This window comes from Poecilia latipinna, unplaced genomic scaffold (assembly GCF_001443285.1).
Source record: "Poecilia latipinna isolate Pla-1442-1.1 unplaced genomic scaffold, P_latipinna-1.0 Scaffold5, whole genome shotgun sequence".
Lineage (NCBI taxonomy): Eukaryota > Metazoa > Chordata > Actinopteri > Cyprinodontiformes > Poeciliidae > Poecilia > Poecilia latipinna.
The window spans coordinates 243,387-261,271 of record NW_015112621.1 but is presented as its reverse complement, the minus strand read 5'-3'; the positions used below and the strand labels follow the sequence as shown (position 1 = coordinate 261,271).

General features: G+C 39.8%; 1 protein-coding gene across 1 annotated transcript; it reads left to right on the top strand.

The window, feature by feature from the left end:
- Positions 1-3,271: 3,271 nt before the first annotated feature.
- On the top strand, positions 3,272-17,671 carry xkr7b (XK, Kell blood group complex subunit-related family, member 7b). The gene is made up of 4 exons (XM_015059393.1): positions 3,272-3,298; positions 6,277-6,604; positions 10,740-10,959; positions 11,117-17,671. The coding sequence occupies exons 1-4, from the start codon at positions 3,272-3,274 to the stop codon at positions 11,922-11,924; spliced, it is 1,383 nt and encodes a 460-aa protein (XP_014914879.1). The 3' UTR covers positions 11,925-17,671.
- Positions 17,672-17,885: the final 214 nt, after the last annotated feature.

The window sequence follows — 17,885 nt, the reverse complement described above, 5'->3', positions numbered from 1 at the left end:
TTGGCAGCAGCAATCAGCACTTTTCCTACACACACAAACGCACACACACACACACACACACACACACACACACACACCTACGCACACACGGACACACACACACACACACACACACGCACACACACCTACACACGCACACACACACGCACACGGATACACACACGCACACACACACACACCAGCTAAATGCATTCATATAAACTTAAGCGTTTTGTCATTTCTTTTCATTTTCTTTGTTGCCACCACTTTTCTCCTCTTTCCCCTTTTCTTTGTCTCCCCATTTGTTCATTTTTTAGCTTCTCCTATTTTGGTCTTCATCTTATCCCAAGGCGCAATAAATGCATTTTTCCATTTCCTTTTCAGCTCGTTTCTCCTCCTCCTCCTCTTCCTTCCAGTTTTTCCCCTGCTCTGTATCTCTTCCTCTGTCTTTTCTTCCTCTCCTCGCCCCACACTCTCCTCACATAATCTCACATCCTCCTCTCTGCTTGCTGCGTTTTTCGCTGTGACAGTCTAAGTAGGTCGGCGGTGACAGCTGAGCTCCTTGCAGACTGAGAGAAGACGTTATTTCTGCTCAGTGTGGGTTTTCCGAACATTCGCTGAACGGTTGCAGGTTTGGGAAGTAATGTGACCCTGCTGAACCAGATCGACCTCTGGGTCGGTTTCTGGATCCTCAATGTCTCTTTGAGCAAACTGAGTTTGTGGTCACTTCAGTGGGTTTCACTCAGATGTTCAAACTCAATCAAATTATCGTAGTTGCTGCTGAAGCTGAGAGAAACAGTGAATGATCATCTTCAGAACATAAAGTTAATTCAAAGAGTTGCTACAGTGAAAACCTGTGGGAGGGGAAGATCTCTAAACGTCTGTGCTAAGAGAAAAATGAAGACATTTGTGATCACTGCAAAAACACAAAACTTTATAAAGTATTTTTTGTCTAGTTTCTAAATATTGTAGCATACTTGAAATGAAACAAAACTAACTTCCAAGTGACTTTTAAAAAAGATACTTGTTTTAAATCATTTCCTTAATATTGATGAAAAAGTTTTAGTTCTGCTGGCAGATTCTTCCAGTTCTATAAATATTTTCTTCCATGTTATAAATGAAATAATCTGAAAATGGACCTGGACCTTTTCCATCAACACACAGTTCAACTTTATTCAACTGAAGGAAAGTTGAGAAAACAGCAGAGTAAATCAGCAATTGAGAATTTATCTGGAAATGTTTATTTAGGGGAAGCGAAGTGTGCTAAATGTTTTTAAAATTAGCAAAAGCGCTAAATATAAAAATTAGCGTGACTATTAACACATTAGCAGATTAATTAGTAGTTTCAGATTGCTGACTTCTACTTCTTTATTTCATTTCTTGTCATTACAAATCATTTCAGTCATAAAAATAGTTTTTAATTGTTGGATTCCTAATCAATAAATCCACATTTTGATTTTACTTTGCTATATTTTATTGATTCTATGCAATGTATATCTCCATTGTTTTCAATAGTAGCATATATTTTTAAATAGCTCACATCATTATTTTTACATGAACTCTTCATGTTCTCAGTTCATTTATATTAATTTAATGACCAATATCTTGGAAAACAGAAGAAAACAGCTCAGCTGAATACATGGAGGAACGATGACGTTACATTAGAAACGTCATCGTTTCATGCATTACCCTGTGGCAGGAGTAGTAACAGAAAAGTCTGCAGCTGTAGATGAGAAATTATTCATTTTAAACAATAGAAAGGACAATCATGTAATTAATTTCATTCTTTAAACGATCTAAACATGAGGAAACGTGCACCATCAACACTGACCATCTTGTTTTCCATCTGGTTGTAAAATAAAACTCAGCAGCTTCACTTCAGTGGTTTTCTTCTTCTCCTCACTGACAGTAATTCATCACAATTCTCTGTTTATGTGAAATTCCCCAGAGTCCTCCACTCCAGAGTTTAAATGGGAAGAACTGATCTGATTAATTTGGTTGATGCTTTTCTACTCTCCTGCAGCCTCTTGTCACTGCAGCTGTTTGCTGTTTGTGCAGAGTGTTTTCTTTTTTTCTTTTCTTTTTTTAACTGCTGCCAAATTTCTGGCACAATGAGAGCAGTGTGAATGAACCAAAACAGAAAAAGAGCCGACAGCTGAGCAACAAGGTGGAACTTCTGAACGTCTGACGGAGCTGCTGCTTCGTGTCTTCATTCTTCACAGGTTTCCTGCCCTCACTGACCCGTTTCACACTATCCTTCAAAAACATAATGCTCGCTGCCACCGTAAAGCCGCTGCTCATAGGCTTAACCTCTGCTCTGCTGCAAGAGTTTAACGCCGTAAAACAAGCTGCTCACGCTGCAAAGACACAAAGACTTAACAAATATTTATGTTAATGCTCTAGTGCAAATATCTTAGTACATTTGAAATGTACTAAGATATTGCTGTTATTTTCAGCAAAATATTGGAGCTTGTTTTAAGCCATTAGTCTTTAATATTGATGAAAAAGTAACATGGCAAAACCGTTTGGTTATAAGTACTAGTACTAGTACTAGTACTAGTACTAGTACTTTTTCATCAATATTAAGAAGTTATTCACTTGAAGCTGCAGTATGTAACTTAAATGAAATTATTTTTTTTACATATTTATTGAAACTGAGACATAATCTGTTAACAAATCGAGCTCCCAGTGCTCCCAGTACTAACTAGAAACAACCGATCACAGCCAGGAGATGGGTCTTAGCGCTGTCAATCACCCTCCTTGTGGTGCTGCTCATCCCCCCCCTTACATCCTGCCTGCTACGCTGCAGCTAGCAAAACCAGTCGTGAATGCTAAGGCTAGCTGGCATAGCTACTGATGACGGTGGATAAACAGTTTTCCTCTACCGTTAAAAAGTTGTTTCTCCACCATTAGCATATTTAGCAGCGAGTACATGAGATTGATTGGCAGCGCTTACTGGCTCTGATTCATTGTGCATTTCTTCTTACAGCAGTAAAAGCTCAGGGAGGAGCAGGAGGAGATCGATCCTTTCACAGATTTTCTGTCTCATACAACATGGTGACCGTTTCAACAAATATGTAAAAAACATATAAAGTTTCATATCTTATATCTTGCTAAAAAGTTACTTGTACGTTAGTTTTGTCTTATTTCAAGTGTACTAAGATATTTGCAGTGGAAACTAAACTAAATTACCTGGAAATATTTTGTGTTTTTGCAGTGCAGACGCACAAATTTATTTATGTAACTGAATCAAATGATGCTGCAGATTAACGTCTGGCCAATATGGACAATCATGTTTTATAAGAGCCATCTGAAGAAGGTGAGTGTGTGACCACACACACACACCACACACACACACACACACACACACGTACAGAGGCAATAAATGTCACTGATTGCTGGTGAGGTGATGGGCAGGTTGAGAGTCTCTTCAGTCAAGTGATGACAGCGAACTGATCTGCAGGATTTATGGAAATCTGCTGGGAGTTAGTGAGTCAAGCTAATGATCCAGCTGGGTCAGAACCCGTTGTCCAGTTTTATGGCCCAAAAGATGACGAGGAGGGAAGGTCAGAGGTCAGAGGTTCAATCAATTCAGACCTTCTTTCATTGGCTCTTTTTTGGCAGATTGATAGTAACAGCCAGTAAGAGTTGAGTTATCAACCTTTAGAGCATCCGTCCATCCATTTCATGATGATGCAGGGATTACTGCATATCACCAAAGGTCGTTGGATGAATGGTGGAGAGGTCACCAGTATCTTTTAAGCACTTTATGATTTAAGAAGTTATTACTTTATAAATCATAAATTAGTGTAAAAAGTTTTCTATCTATAGCAGATTGCATTGAGTCATTGAGACGGATTAATACCTGCAGGAAGGAATCACAGTAAAGCAGAAGACCAGAACAAGTGTGGCTCCTATGGAGAGAAAAATAACTGAAAACAAAAAGTTAATAGTTGAAATTGTAGCAAATAATGGAGAGTAGTAGAAGGAGAACGTGAGCTGATTAGTGACAGTTAAAGATTTAATTTCGATAATAGTAACATTAATTTGTATATTTTGCTGTAAGAACATTTTACAGGAATCAGCAAAGGCTTCTGGGACTTTTTGTTGAAAATGTACGCTAGAAAGTCTCCATGTTGGGCAGGGAAGATGAAGTGGATGGAACCTGAACTACAGCTGCAGCTTTGTGGTTTTACGGTGCTAAACATTTCTTTTTGATTAAACATTTAGAGTATTTTGTTTCAGTCTTTTCCTACTTTAGATCTTATATTTTCTGTTAAATTCAGATTATACAGTGGGGTAAACTGTCTTTTTCTTCACAAACTCATTTAAATCCAGTCCCATTTAACATCAAAATCATTTGAGGAAAAGTCAAAAGATAAGTAAACCTGAAATGAAGTGAAAGTGGTTTTAGTTCAGATGGTTTAGTTGTTCTCCTCAGTCAGATGATTTGGTTTGGTTGAAATATATCTGGAAAGATACTCAAACTCTGGGTAAAAGTGCCTGCAAAATCATAACATCAGTATATTGGGCTGAACTTCTGATTAATGCGATTAAACATTTAACGTCAAATTGGATTGTGTGCCGTTGAATCTAACATTTCTCTATGGATGTATCTGAATTAGTTTGATATATTCTGTATTTTTGGCCTATTTAGAAACCGAATGTATATGAATAAACATAATTTAGATAAATAAGCAGCAAAAGCTGAAAGCAGAGCCAGTTAAAGAGCTGAGTAGACGGAGGAAATGGCGACTGAATGGAGCAGAGGAGTGTCATCCCTGCTTGGGCAGCAGATTATTTGCAGAGCCACAGATTCCCGGCTGCCTTGTTTGGCCTCCTGCTTGTCTGTCACTCTGAGTGTTTCTGTGTTTCTATATGTTATATGAACATGAGACGCTGTAAGTTTCAGTCAGTTGACCAAGTCTATATGTGCCTGTGGGCATATCAGCGTGGTGCAGGATGGAGACTTTGTCACATTTGCAGCTGAGTGTAGGTGACAGTGTATGAATCTGTGGTGGAGCACAAACTGACCGGTTATTTTTACTCCTCCATTTAAAATCTGCTTGCAGATGCAGAAGTGCAGGATGTTCCTGTCATCGTGTTTTCCAGCAGTTTTAACTCTCCTCTTCAACTCGTCTCTCCTCCTGCCTTACGCTCCTTTCCCCCCTCTGTCAGGCAGAGTTACATGTCATGATGATGGAGATGATCCAAACATATGCATGCCTGCACATATTTTGGCCTGAACGTTTGTATCTGCCAATGTTTGTCATTTTTTAACCTGTCAGTATCAGCTTGATATGTCACATTTCTATTTGTGTTTCTGCAGGACACGGGATTAGCAACGTTCTGTTTGTTTAGTCTTATGTCAGCTGGGGTTTTTTGTTTTGTTTTATTTTTATGCTGTCAAAGGGGTGGGTCAGTTTGTTGTGCTAACACTAAAGCACTAATCATAAACACTAGTTCTGCTGATGCTAAAACTCTACAACAGCACAGCATTTAGCAGAAGCTAATGCTAACTCACTAACTTCAATTTAAACTGTATGTGCCCTTGAAAACCTACAACTCTCAAGCACCGATTTCATTTTGACATAATTTATATGTTCTATAAAGCATGTGTAAGAACAAGGGAAAACAAAATATATATTTATGCTTTTATTTTTTATGATGTCAGTTTTGGTCCTCCATAAAAGTCTATTTTGTTAAAGGTTAGTTATACAAAGACAAACACTTTGTGTTTTACATTTTCCATTGTAAGAAAATTACAAATTAAGAGTCTGCAACAGCCACTGCCAGCCATATTTGTATCATCTTTAAATTGAAGTTCAGGGCCGCACAAAATCAGTCCAAGGACCACAAACAGCCCCTGGGCCACATTTTGGACAGCCCTGTTTCTGCTGTCCATGTTTTATTTTGCTCCTGTATTTCTAGAAAGCACTGAGTTTTCTCAGCAACGCTTTGCAGCTTTGTAATGAACTGTGGCTTCGGCAAAGCTAATTTTATCTGCATTTACCTGATGGCATCCTTGAAGCAGAAATATCTGAGCACATTACAAAGTCACGGAAGAGGAAGAGAAGAGTATTGCTGCTGGGAATCATCTGCAACCAGTCCCGACTTGTCTCATGAATAAAATTTGTCAACAAATTTGAAACAGAGTTACAACAGTGTCAAAACTGTTGGAAACGTTAAGAAGTGACAAAATCATCACCTAAGACATTTAATATCTGGGTTTCACCAACGTCAGAAAGTGTTTAATGTGTCATAAGAAGGAAAAAGTGTGTTGCAAAGTGACATCAGTTCTACCATAATTGCTTTTTGTTGGAATGTGTTGCATGTTTTCCATTTTTGACTAACCAAACTGGATTTGGAAGGACAGACCAACCTTTTATTTCTAACCATTTCAAACTTGTGTCTCTCGTCTTCAGGTATGTCCACGCCCTCTACCTGGGTGCCCAGAGCCGGTGGCACAGGAACGGGCCCCGCCGTCACTTCCACTGGAGGCTGATGTTTGAGAGCGCAGACATCACCATGCTGCGCCTGCTGGAGGCCTTCCTGAAGTCTGCGCCGCAGCTCGTCCTGCAGCTGAGCATCATGATCCACGGGAACGGCGTGCTGCCGCTGCAAGGTCAGAGAGGCGCCGCGTCGCCTTCACACTCAATGTTTCATGGAAAGATTTTTTATTTAGAGGAAAGATTCTATAAACATCTAGTTTAGGAAACTGATTCGGTTTAAATCTGTCTTTTGACTTTACTGTTATAATTTTTTAACAATTTTTCAGCCCTGTACAGTTTCTCCAAGAATCCTATTTGGCTGCTTTTCACACCTGATTCCAGTCAAATGTTTAAATGCTCAGTATTTTACGCTTCCCATAATCTATAGTCTATAATCTATACACAATAGATTATAGACTATAATCTATAGCCTTTTAAAGTTATAATATGATAGAGTAGCCATTTACAAGGTAAAACAGCAGAATGGTTTTTAATTAGTAGATATGAGTAAAACCAGCAAGAAGCCTGAGTTAAGTTGCCACCCCCAGAGGTCATCAAAGGTCAACCAACACCTCAACATTTTAGAGTCAATGAACTCTGCTAAAATATTTTAGCAGCACAAACCAACACAATTTGCACAATTAATAAATGTCGATTTTGTTTGATTTTGTTAATGATATCTGGGGACTTTTGGAAACTTTTTTTAATCTTAAAAACTACAATGGCAAAAAGGTAAATGTACATCCAGGTGTAACAGCAGTAAAGTGAAAGGCATGTGGGTTCACACAAAGATAAAAGTATAAAACTAAATGAACATATTATAAGGACTAAAACACACAAACATGAACTACTGTTTGAATCATGTTTGACCCTGGAATTGTTTCCCAAAATGCTTCGGTCCATGTGAACACAGGCTAAGCAACAGAAAAACTCCTGCAGATGCATGGAATCTCTTTTCCAACGTTTTGGTTAAGGTTAGTGTTAGCAACAGACTGGTAATGTGTTGGGTGAGGCATGGATGTCAGTAAAACAGGTAGAAATACAAAAATCTGTGTGTGTGAGTCCTGAAGGCAGATATCGGTGGGAGAGTCTATGCTTTATTTATGCCACTCTTACAAGAAGCAGATTGTTCTTTGATGAATAAAACAAAACAATGCTCCTTTCTCCAGCTTCACACACTCACACACACACACACACACATACACACTCACACACACACACACACACACACACACACACACCTGGCTGCAGCAGCAGAGGACGAGCACTGGAAACACAGGAATGACACATAAAACCTACAAACACACACAGAGACATGAACACACACACGTGTGCCTGAAGAAGTGCTAAAGACGAATCCTTCACATTTCCGTAAGACAGGAGAGAAGAGGGGCTGTCTGTCAGTCTGCCCCAGGGCAGCTGTGGCTACAGTGTAGCCTGCCACCATCAGCATGTGACTCTGTGTGTGAATGACTGAATGTAGTGTGAAGTGCTTTGGAGTCCTCTGGGCTTGATAAAGTGCTGTACAAGTTCAGGCCATTTACTGTTTTGCTGTCTGCAGTGTAAGGGAACATTTGTTCCAAACAAATGTGCAGCTGCCCAACCCGACCCGACCCGACCCGACCTGGTTCGGCCCGGCTCAGTTCCTGTTTCTGGTCATTTTGCATCAGATTTTCTGTGGTGTTTACGGTCATCAGGGTAGAACAGGTGGTGACTAGATTCTGCTCTGTTTCAGTTTAGCTGAGCAATTTTTTTATTTTGGACTTGAGTGTTTTTTCTAAACCTTGAAAACCTTTATCTTCCCCTGAATTTAGTTTTACAGATAAGTTATGTAATTGGCTGTTTTATAAACTTTGACATCTGCGTTGAATATTTGGTTATCGACTGCTAAGAAATATTCAAGTAGTTAGGTGTTAATATTCATGCTCTTATTTTGAAGTGGGTGAATACTCTGTAGTATTTCTTTCCTCTCCTCATATTCTCTCTCTTTTTTCCCTGATAATGTTATTTTAAACAAAAAACACGTAGGAACAAGATAAAACACGCAGAGAATAGAACACAGTCATAAATACATCATGTAAAGTTATTATAGTACAGGTAAATTATATCAAATATATAACTGTTTTCCACTTACAATCATAAATATATGGAATTATGCAAAAAAATTACATCTAATCACATTAAAGATGTTAGTAAAAACAGAAAACTGTATCCTCCATGAAGTGTTTATCTTAAATCAGAGCATCTTAAATGGCAGAGATCTCCACACCCTGAAGACAAACCTTGTGCCCACTGACCATAACAGCTTTGCATGGATAGTGACATGCCTGGCTGACAGTGGAGTAAATCAGCCCAGCTCCGTGTTTCTCCAGAAAAGGCAGTAAATGTGCTCTGACAGTCACTGGAAGCGCACTCGGGTCCCTCTGAGAACGTTACTGCATGCAGCTCCACTGAACACTCCTACTGTCTGTGGAGGAAACCCGAAACAACCGCGGCCTGCTGAAATGGAGGTCAGCATCACTCGCTGTAACCGGGTCTGCAGTTCCAGCAAAGAAGACACATTTATAATGTTTTCAAGAGCATCATTGTGGAAAAAACAATAATGACGATAAAAAAATATGAAAATAAATGACACACAGTTACAGAAGAGAATTAAACGGCACAAAGGGACAGCGTGTACAAACCGAGAGTGGGATTCAACTGCAACGTAAAATTAAGGATATTTTTTGTCTTGTTTACATTTATTGTTTATTAAATTCTGAATTATTTTTTCACCTCGTGTGGATTTTATTTCCAGTTAAAAATAAATCAAAATAAAAGCATGGATTAGCAAATAAAACCATGTGCAACATCAGCAAGCACAACACAGGAGTAAAATAGGGTTGGCAAATAAATGCACTGGCAATCAGATAAACACATTAGTAGGTTAGTTAATAATTGGGTTAGCAAATGAAAAAATTGGAAACAAACTGAGAAACAAGTTGAAACAAATAAGTTAATTATTGCTTTAAAAAATATTTGACTTTTCAAAGAAAAATAGTGCAGTACATCAAATTTATAGTAAAGGAAAGTTGCACAAACACACATCTAGTTACTGGTTTTGAATAGAGAGGATCCTGCAAACTTGATCTGTAAGACATTTATTAACAACATCCAACCTTTTTATCAGATTAATGGTTTGAACAGCAACAAAAACATCATTTCAAACTTTTAAAGTTTGAAGATGTTGGACCTTAACCATAAACTCGTAAACTTATTTAAAGAAAACATTTCTTACATTCGAGTAAAAACCATCAGGGAAGTGGCTGCCTAAAAAACACCCAGAAAAAATTTATTCAATTAGAGAAAATCATTTAAAGCAACATTGATCAAAAATAACATTAAAATGCAAAGTTGAGGTGCCTCTGCTTTAATTCGCTGCCATCTCAGTGTGATCCGTGGATAATTTCAGACAAGCTAACTTAATTAACACACATGAATGTTTAATGTGTTGAACTGTGCTCCGTGCAGCTCATGGTGGGCCACAAAGTTTAATTTGCAAGCTGGTGATTCTTCAGCTCACTGCAAACTGTCATGATCCTCACTGTTCCTGTCAGCTGTAATGTTGCTCCACCGCTCTGCCCCTCCCGCCTCGGCTGTCTGCTGATTGCTGATTGATGTCACCTGTCCCACTGCCGACATTAACTCCTGCTTTGAACTCTCATGTCCATGTCTGTGGTCATGTGTCTGACCTGCTTTCTGCCTCCTGATAATCTGGGAGAATCTGTTCTGTTGGGGACCACAGATGTAACATTTGTTACAGTTTCAGCTGGTGTGGTTTGCATTGAATCAAACAAACTAAACCCACTGAAAAAACTGTTCCATTCTGAAATATGCCTATAAAACTTGTTTGACCTTTCCTGGGTTGTGGTTGTTGTTTGGTTGTGGTTGTTTTTTATGCAGTCAGTCCAACTGACTGCATAAAATAAAACTGCTGTAAGAAGAAACACCAAGAGTCTATGATGGGCCTTTTAAAGAGCCAAGGTGATGAGATGCTAATACGTTCAAGTGATCTGGTTGAAATTCGGTAAACATAACTACACTTAAACAATCAAAAGGTGTCGGAGACACAGGGTCTTTACTGCATCCAGTTTTTTTTTCCTTTTTTGTCCTGACATCAACGTAAATCAAAGAAGGTCTTAAGAATTCAAAACATTAAAGTGGTACTTTTCTGTTTCCTACCTATAGTCTATTTTAGTTATTTTTTCCTCCCACTTCCTGTTTCACCAGGCCTCTCAGCTTCAGCATCTCTGGTTTCACTGGCCTGGATGATCGCCTCCTACCAGAAGGTTCTCCGAGACTCTCGTGACGACAAGCTGCCCATGTCCTACAAGGCCGTGATCGCCCAGATGCTGTGGCACTTCTTCACCATCGGGGCGAGGACCGTGGCTTTCGCCCTTTTTGCCTCTGTCTTCCAGCTCTACTTTGGCATTTTCATCGTCAGCCATTGGTGTGTAATTTTTGATCAAACTCAAAATGTTTGCATTCAGACTAAGATGCTTCCTTTAAGAGTATCAGTACTTAAGATGGTGATTTGAAATATTGAATATACCTGTAAAAAAAACAACATGATTACATGTAGCTTTACCTCTGTTGATGTGCTTTAGGTGTGTGATGACCTTCTGGATTATCCAGGGTGAGACTGACTTCTGCATGTCCAAGTGGGAAGAAATCATCTACAACATGGTCGTGGGTATCATTTACATCTTTTGCTGGTTCAACGTCAAGGAAGGGCCCAGTCGCTTCCGTATGGCTCTGTATTACTCCGTGACTCTGGCTGAGAACGTGGCGCTAACCGCGGCCTGGTATACCTACCGTGGCCCCCAAACAAGTGACTCATCCGCCCTGGTAGTGGTGTGCCTGGTGGCCTGCAGCTTTGCCCTGGGAACCTTCTTCATGTTGGTGTACTACTGCTGGCTGCACCCGGACGGGCCTGTTCTGGGCTCCCAGTGGGGAGGATGCGTCGATGAGGGTGTGGTAGGAACAGGGGGGATGGTGGGAGTTATTGACTCTTGCCTTACTCCATCGCAAGGGTCCCAAACGGATATGGTCATTACCAGTCCTCCACGGACTTTGCCCAGGACTAAGGATAAAGACTTGGGGGATCCGGTTCCTGGGGAGCGGGACAGAGACAAGGACAGCTGCCTACCTGTCTTCCAGGTACGCCCCTCCCCTTCCTCCTCTCCCGCTCTGCTGCACAGGACCTCCTCCACATCCCGTGCACAAGAGGGTCCTGTGATCAGGATTGACCTCCCAAGAAAGCGATACCCAGCCTGGGACGCACACTTTATCGACCGCCGCCTCCGCAAGACCATCCTGCTTCTGGAGACCACCTCGGCCATAAGTCCACGGATACAGTACAGGAGCAGCTTGATGGGCAGCAAAGAGGTGTTAGAATATGAGACAACTGTTTAAGCCAACAGCGGCTGTTAAACTACAAAGTGCAGTCTGGGTCCAAGGCTCAGCCCGGAATCAGTCTTCAACCCAGGAATATCTGTGCCGGGAGTAACATGAAAAGAAGAAAGAGTGTCGGGCGACTCTCATTGAAAAAAGAGGTTGTCAAACTGCGATTGTGAAATGTGAACCTCAATGTGGGACCAAAGCTGTTGAAGAACATATAGCAAGAATTACCTGTTGGAAGTTCATGGAGTATACTGAGCCAGGATTGTCTCATTTTCTAACACTTCAAACAAGAGGAATTTAATCTTACACAAGGGACCAGTAAGTGTTAGATTTTGTTTCAACCTGGACGGTGAGGACAACAAGTAAAAGGACACCAGAGAAATAAAGCTTGAGATAATTAAAAAAAAAAAAACAGTCTGCTACATGAACTGAAGCCTCAGGCCACAGAGACAGAACAGAAATGTATGACATGTTGAAGAAACAGATTGTCAGAGTGTTCATGGGGCATACAATCATTTTGGGTTTGGGCAAAATACATAAATCTACAGCCTATAGATTTGGCATTCACAGATGCTGAGTCATTGTCTACAACCAAATTCATCCCAGGTTTAGCCAAGATAAACAGACACCTCTTCCCAATCAGTCACTTCGGCATGCTTCAGAGAATTACAATGACTTGCAAGAATACACACAGACGAGTCCGAGTCGATTTGTTGCAAGGGTTGCTTTGTTCTTTCCATCCAGTCATGTCCCCAAAAGGTTGCATGTGCCTCACAAATCTTTGGTAATTGTGCTCTTTAAACATTTTGTCAGAGGCGTATAAAGGAAAAAGCTGCTCGAATTCCCCAGCAGGGCCTTGGCTTTCATCCGATGATGGATCGTAACTCAGTCTAAGCTCAGACGGTCCATGAAACGTAGGCCTGCAATACAACTGATACCAATTCACCCATCCATTTGTGCCACAACTGCAGCCATAGCACAAGTCTCACTGTTTACATCTTAGCTGCACTGTCGACCCCAGCACCAACGGACTTGCTTGGAAAGCTGAACGAGGATCTGATAAGTGGATGTACGTGAGCAGCTTCTCAAACTGCTACCGATGGATGGCATGCTGTAAATCGCCAGAAACAGGTCTGTGATGTACAGTTGAATAAATGCAGATGTCCAATACTGTATAAGATGTTAAAATAAGCTGTAGTTAGGTGACGAATGCCTTTTGTGAGTAAGGAAGCTTCATTTACTCGTAAGAGTCTAAATGTTGTCCAAAGTGGTTCACTTTTTTCTAAAAATCATATTATGTAGGATAAGGAGGATATCACGGTCTATTTCAGTATACTATGAACTGGTTTTTAAGGGTTTGATTTTGAGGGCAAAAATAACAAAAAGAAATATAACACTTGTTTAAAGTTAACTGTCAAGACAAAGAGTACAGATATGTTTTTGCAAACTAGGTAGTTGCAATAGTTGATGTCTTTTGTAACAAAAAGGATATGCCCACCGTCTAAGTTCTTTTGTTGGGTTTGGTTTCTTTGGAGGACCATCATGTTTTAAGATTAAGAAAGTTCTGCCTCCCCCTTCAGGCAGGGAGAGCATTAACTGTATAAACAACGCTGGTGCTTGGAGTGTATATCGTTGGTGGACGTGGTCACTGAATCAAGAAGTTAAACAGAAGTGAGAAAGTTCCTAAAAGTGCAACAGCACTGATTAGTGGCTCTGGCTCCAGTAGTTTCCAATTGAAAAAAAAAACATCTTTTGGATACAAATCTTTATGGTCTCCATTGTTTTGGTCCTTAATTCAGTCCAAACTAAGGCTTTACTGTCAGGTTTTAAAAAGGTCAATATTCTGCTAAATTAGAGGATTTTAAACTACAAACTACCAACCAACAGGCGATGCCCAGAGACTAAATCCATTTGTTTTATAATCTACAGTTGGTTTTGTTTGGAGAACACATTCCTTTAAATGCATAACTTTGGGCAGAAGTTTACTTTGCCACTATTAGGCATGGGCCGGTATGAGATACTCACAACTTTGATTAAAAATTCTTGATTTAATTACTTTTATCTAAAATAGAAACTCAACAATTGTTCAGAAAGTTACATATTTATGATGGTGTTAAGATGATGTTATTGTTCATTCTGCCCATGGATGGACCAGACCTTTACCCTAGCAGAGTTGTTAGGTCATATGAGTTTGCTTGTCTGGGCCACTTGCATCTGAAGAACGTCTATGAGGGAGTATGAGTCGCCTGGTTTGCTTTGAAGGGCTATCTGGTCATTTTACACCAAAACCAATGCTGTCTCGAATGTTTAGCACAACAAAGATGCTTATTCCCAGTGCAGGATGGACTCCACTCTTTGATCGAAGTCCTAGGCCCCTTTGGATGTTTTCCAAGCATGCACAACTGGAAGGAGACTCCAGAGCAGAGAAGACTGGAAGCACAGAGAAGACTGGATATATTCCCAAACCACCAAATTTGTCCTTTTTGTAAGCAAGGAAAGAGTATAGAACCTTTATTTCAATCAGCTCATCAACAAGAAGAGGGAAAGGCAGCACTCAGGCTCATCCATGCAGTTGGTCAAACTTACCTTATTCCAGTGAATTTGTGGAAGCCCAGTAAAATGACTTTAAACTGTAGGAACTTTTTAGTAGTCTAAAAACCCTTGTATGCCTTGATACTGGTTACCGGCCCATGCCTGATCAATTTAGACTCCATACACTGAGGCAACAATCAACAGTTCAGGTCTGATGCTTTTGGATGTGGGCATTTTTTGGCAGCATGTCAGTTATTGAATAAACATTGGATGTTGCTCTTTCTTTTAATGTTGTGTATGAAAAAGAAGGGTGCAGTGAAGACAGAAGGAAAGTGGCTGAATCAATGTGTCTGTTCTCGTTTTTCATCTTGGACAATTCAAAACCGCAGGTGACGGGGATACATTGTTGAGTTTTTAACGAATCAACAACCAGCAGCGTTTGGATTTTTCTTTTCATATTTTCATGAGACATTTTCTAAGTTAGTTTAACTGGAGGCTTGTTAAAGATGCAGATGGATCCTCAACATATCAGATTTGTCTTTCAGCTGATAACCAAAGTTAGTAATTAGCTGGTTGGAAACCATTGGATTGCTAAAAACAGATGGTTCTCCAGCTTTTGCTACCTAGGATGCAGCTTCGGAGGTCAAAGTTTAGCCCCACCACTAACAGGGTGTGGCTAAATGTCACTATCTGCTAGAGAATGAAAGATATTGCCTGGTCAGCAACAGCTTCACTTTCATCTTCATCAAACTATTTCTCCCCAACAGCCTCTTTGAACTTAGACTTAGTCTTTTTCTGAAGCCGTTAGGTGAGGTTCCCGTCTAAAAGTTGGTCTGACTTGGTAAAAAGTGGAGGTCTCTTTCTGTCTCTTTGAGAAAAACTTACAGCAATGTAGTGATTATGTGTAAAGTGGTAACATTTACTCAAAGGTGGGTGTTTTTTCTTATAGAAATACTATCCTTGTGCATGCCATCAGTTAAATGGGGTTTTTCAGCTATGTTGCTGTAACATCAAGATGTTGAGGCTCAGTAAGAATGCAGTAGATCTCAGTGTTTGAGGAAGATCCCAGTCCATAGCTCCTTGATGCAGGTACCAATGAACACCATAATACAGCTATGAAGATTCTCAATATATCAGAAGACAATAAATTTGGAGATTTCTGTTGCTGCCACGTTGAGTGAACAAAACCGATTGTTGCATTCTAAGAACTCTGAGAAATATCAAAAAAGACTCAAACGCCGGTACATTGTGACCCTAAGAGCATCTTCTGTTCTTGCTTTATTATGTCCTCAGTCGTCGTCCGTTGAGTGTTTTACTGATGGCGCAAACACACTCTTCTGTTTCCTGACGTGTTTGAAGGATTGCTTCATTGAGTGTTCAGTGGAACGTAAAGAAAACCCAGTCTGTGTCATTAAAAGACAGTAGGACAGAGGTGCTCTGACTCTTACATAATGCCCTCCACACTTACTGGCTCACTGGTAGAGATGTGTAAAGAAGTTTTAACTTTCCATTGAAGCTGCATAATTTCACTCCAGGTCTTTGCACTTAAAGTCTTCTCCTTTAATGTTTCAGAAGGTTGGAGCGAGCAGAGAGAGGGATCTTTAACGGTTTCGTGCAGACTTCAGCCCGCAGGGTTATTTACAGGGTTTGGATCCGCGGACTGAGAGCGAATAGAAAAGGATTTTAAACCTTGAGAACCCTTATATTGATTTGCCTTCTGCATCAGCTCCAAGTGCTCAACATGCCACTCAATCTTGAAATATTCCAAGATATTTGGAAGAGAAACTGGCTCACAGCTTACAGGTCAATCGCCATAATTAACAATGAACACGGGAAGGTTTACCACATATTACTTTCTTGTTTTACACCTGATATACCTGGACTGTTGCTGAAAAGCTCAATCTCATAATAGTTTATGTCCGAGCAGGGATGAGCAAACTCCACATAATTATATTTTTGGTGGTGGGACTTTTTCCAGACAGTGTCTAATGGTGATAAAGACTGGATGAGCCTCTCTGCCACTCATTGGCACATTGGAGATGCATATTTGTCCTTTACCACCCTCCTTACTGTGTGGGGACCAGATAAACTCATCCAGACATGTTTGTTGAAGGGCCAGTTGTAAAACCTTTAGGTTGAGGGGATTTTTTTTTTCTGGAAGCTATTTTCTTACTTGCCTGTTTTGTTGGCCATTAAAGCCTATAAGACACATTGGTCAACTTCAAAATTATTATTTTACAGAGATTTTAAGTGTAGCCATTATGATATAGGAATTTTTTTTTTTTTTTTACTTTGGTGTTTATTTATCCCCTCACTTTGCTACAATAAAATATTTATCTTAAGACTTTGACACATCTGTACCAATAAGTGGGAAGGGCATCAACCATGATCCAGATCATTCAGGAAGGCAAACAAAAGCAAACAGCCGCAGTTTGATGATGCAGACCGTGTCCTACCTGAACCCGGGGACGTCAGTCCACTGGTGACATACACAAAGGTGTTAATGGTGCTGAAAACAATGACTTTTTGTTACAAATGATCATGACCTGACAGGCTAATGTGCGGCTGGTGCATACACAAACCACCCAGTCACAGGCCAAGGTACACTTTGCTTTCTCTGATTGGGTCATGCAGCAGTTTTTCTGTCGTTAAGCTAAGATAACAGTTGATAGTAATGTGCTGATTATATATTGACTTGAACAAGAACATGTTTAAATGTTATCGAGTCCAAAAGCTCGAATCATCTTTTGTTAATTAATGCAAGGAGTTTATGTTGATTTATTTTTGTATTTGTTTTATATCTATTTATCTATTGTTTGCTCACTTGGTGGCCATGTCTTTGGTATGACTCTTTTATTAAGATGTAAAATATGAAAATAGTTTGTTTTTTTTACTCATTCTATATTTCTGTAAATATCAGAGTGATACTATTCTAGGATGTGCGTGTTCAAGTATGTGTGCTTTGGTATGTAAGTATGTTGTGTATGTAAAGTATGTGTGTACTGTAAGGATGTGCTCTCAGTTTCCTCTTCTACTTTGTTTTTGATAATGCCGCTTAAACATCCTTTGAGTGAGCAAGCAGAAAAATAAACCTGTGGTGAAAATTATCTATGACGATGTTAAAAAAAAAAGAAGAAAAACAAAGAACTCAACAAGCTGTGCTGATTACTGTAGGTGGGAAAAATACTGTAGTAAACATGGCTCAACAGCCATCAGAATAAACTCAACAGGCCTGAGTTTGTGTCTTCTTTGATGCATGACAGCTGAAAGTCGGTGGATTATTTAACTTCTACTTTTTTCACAAATTAAAGGTGTATTAAAGGTGTTGTTTTTCCTTCTAAATATGGATCTTTTATTGTTTAGGAAAAATCTGCATAATTTTTGTGTTTGTGGAGAACTTCTTATAGTGCAGATCTCAGAAAAATCAAGAATCACATGCAT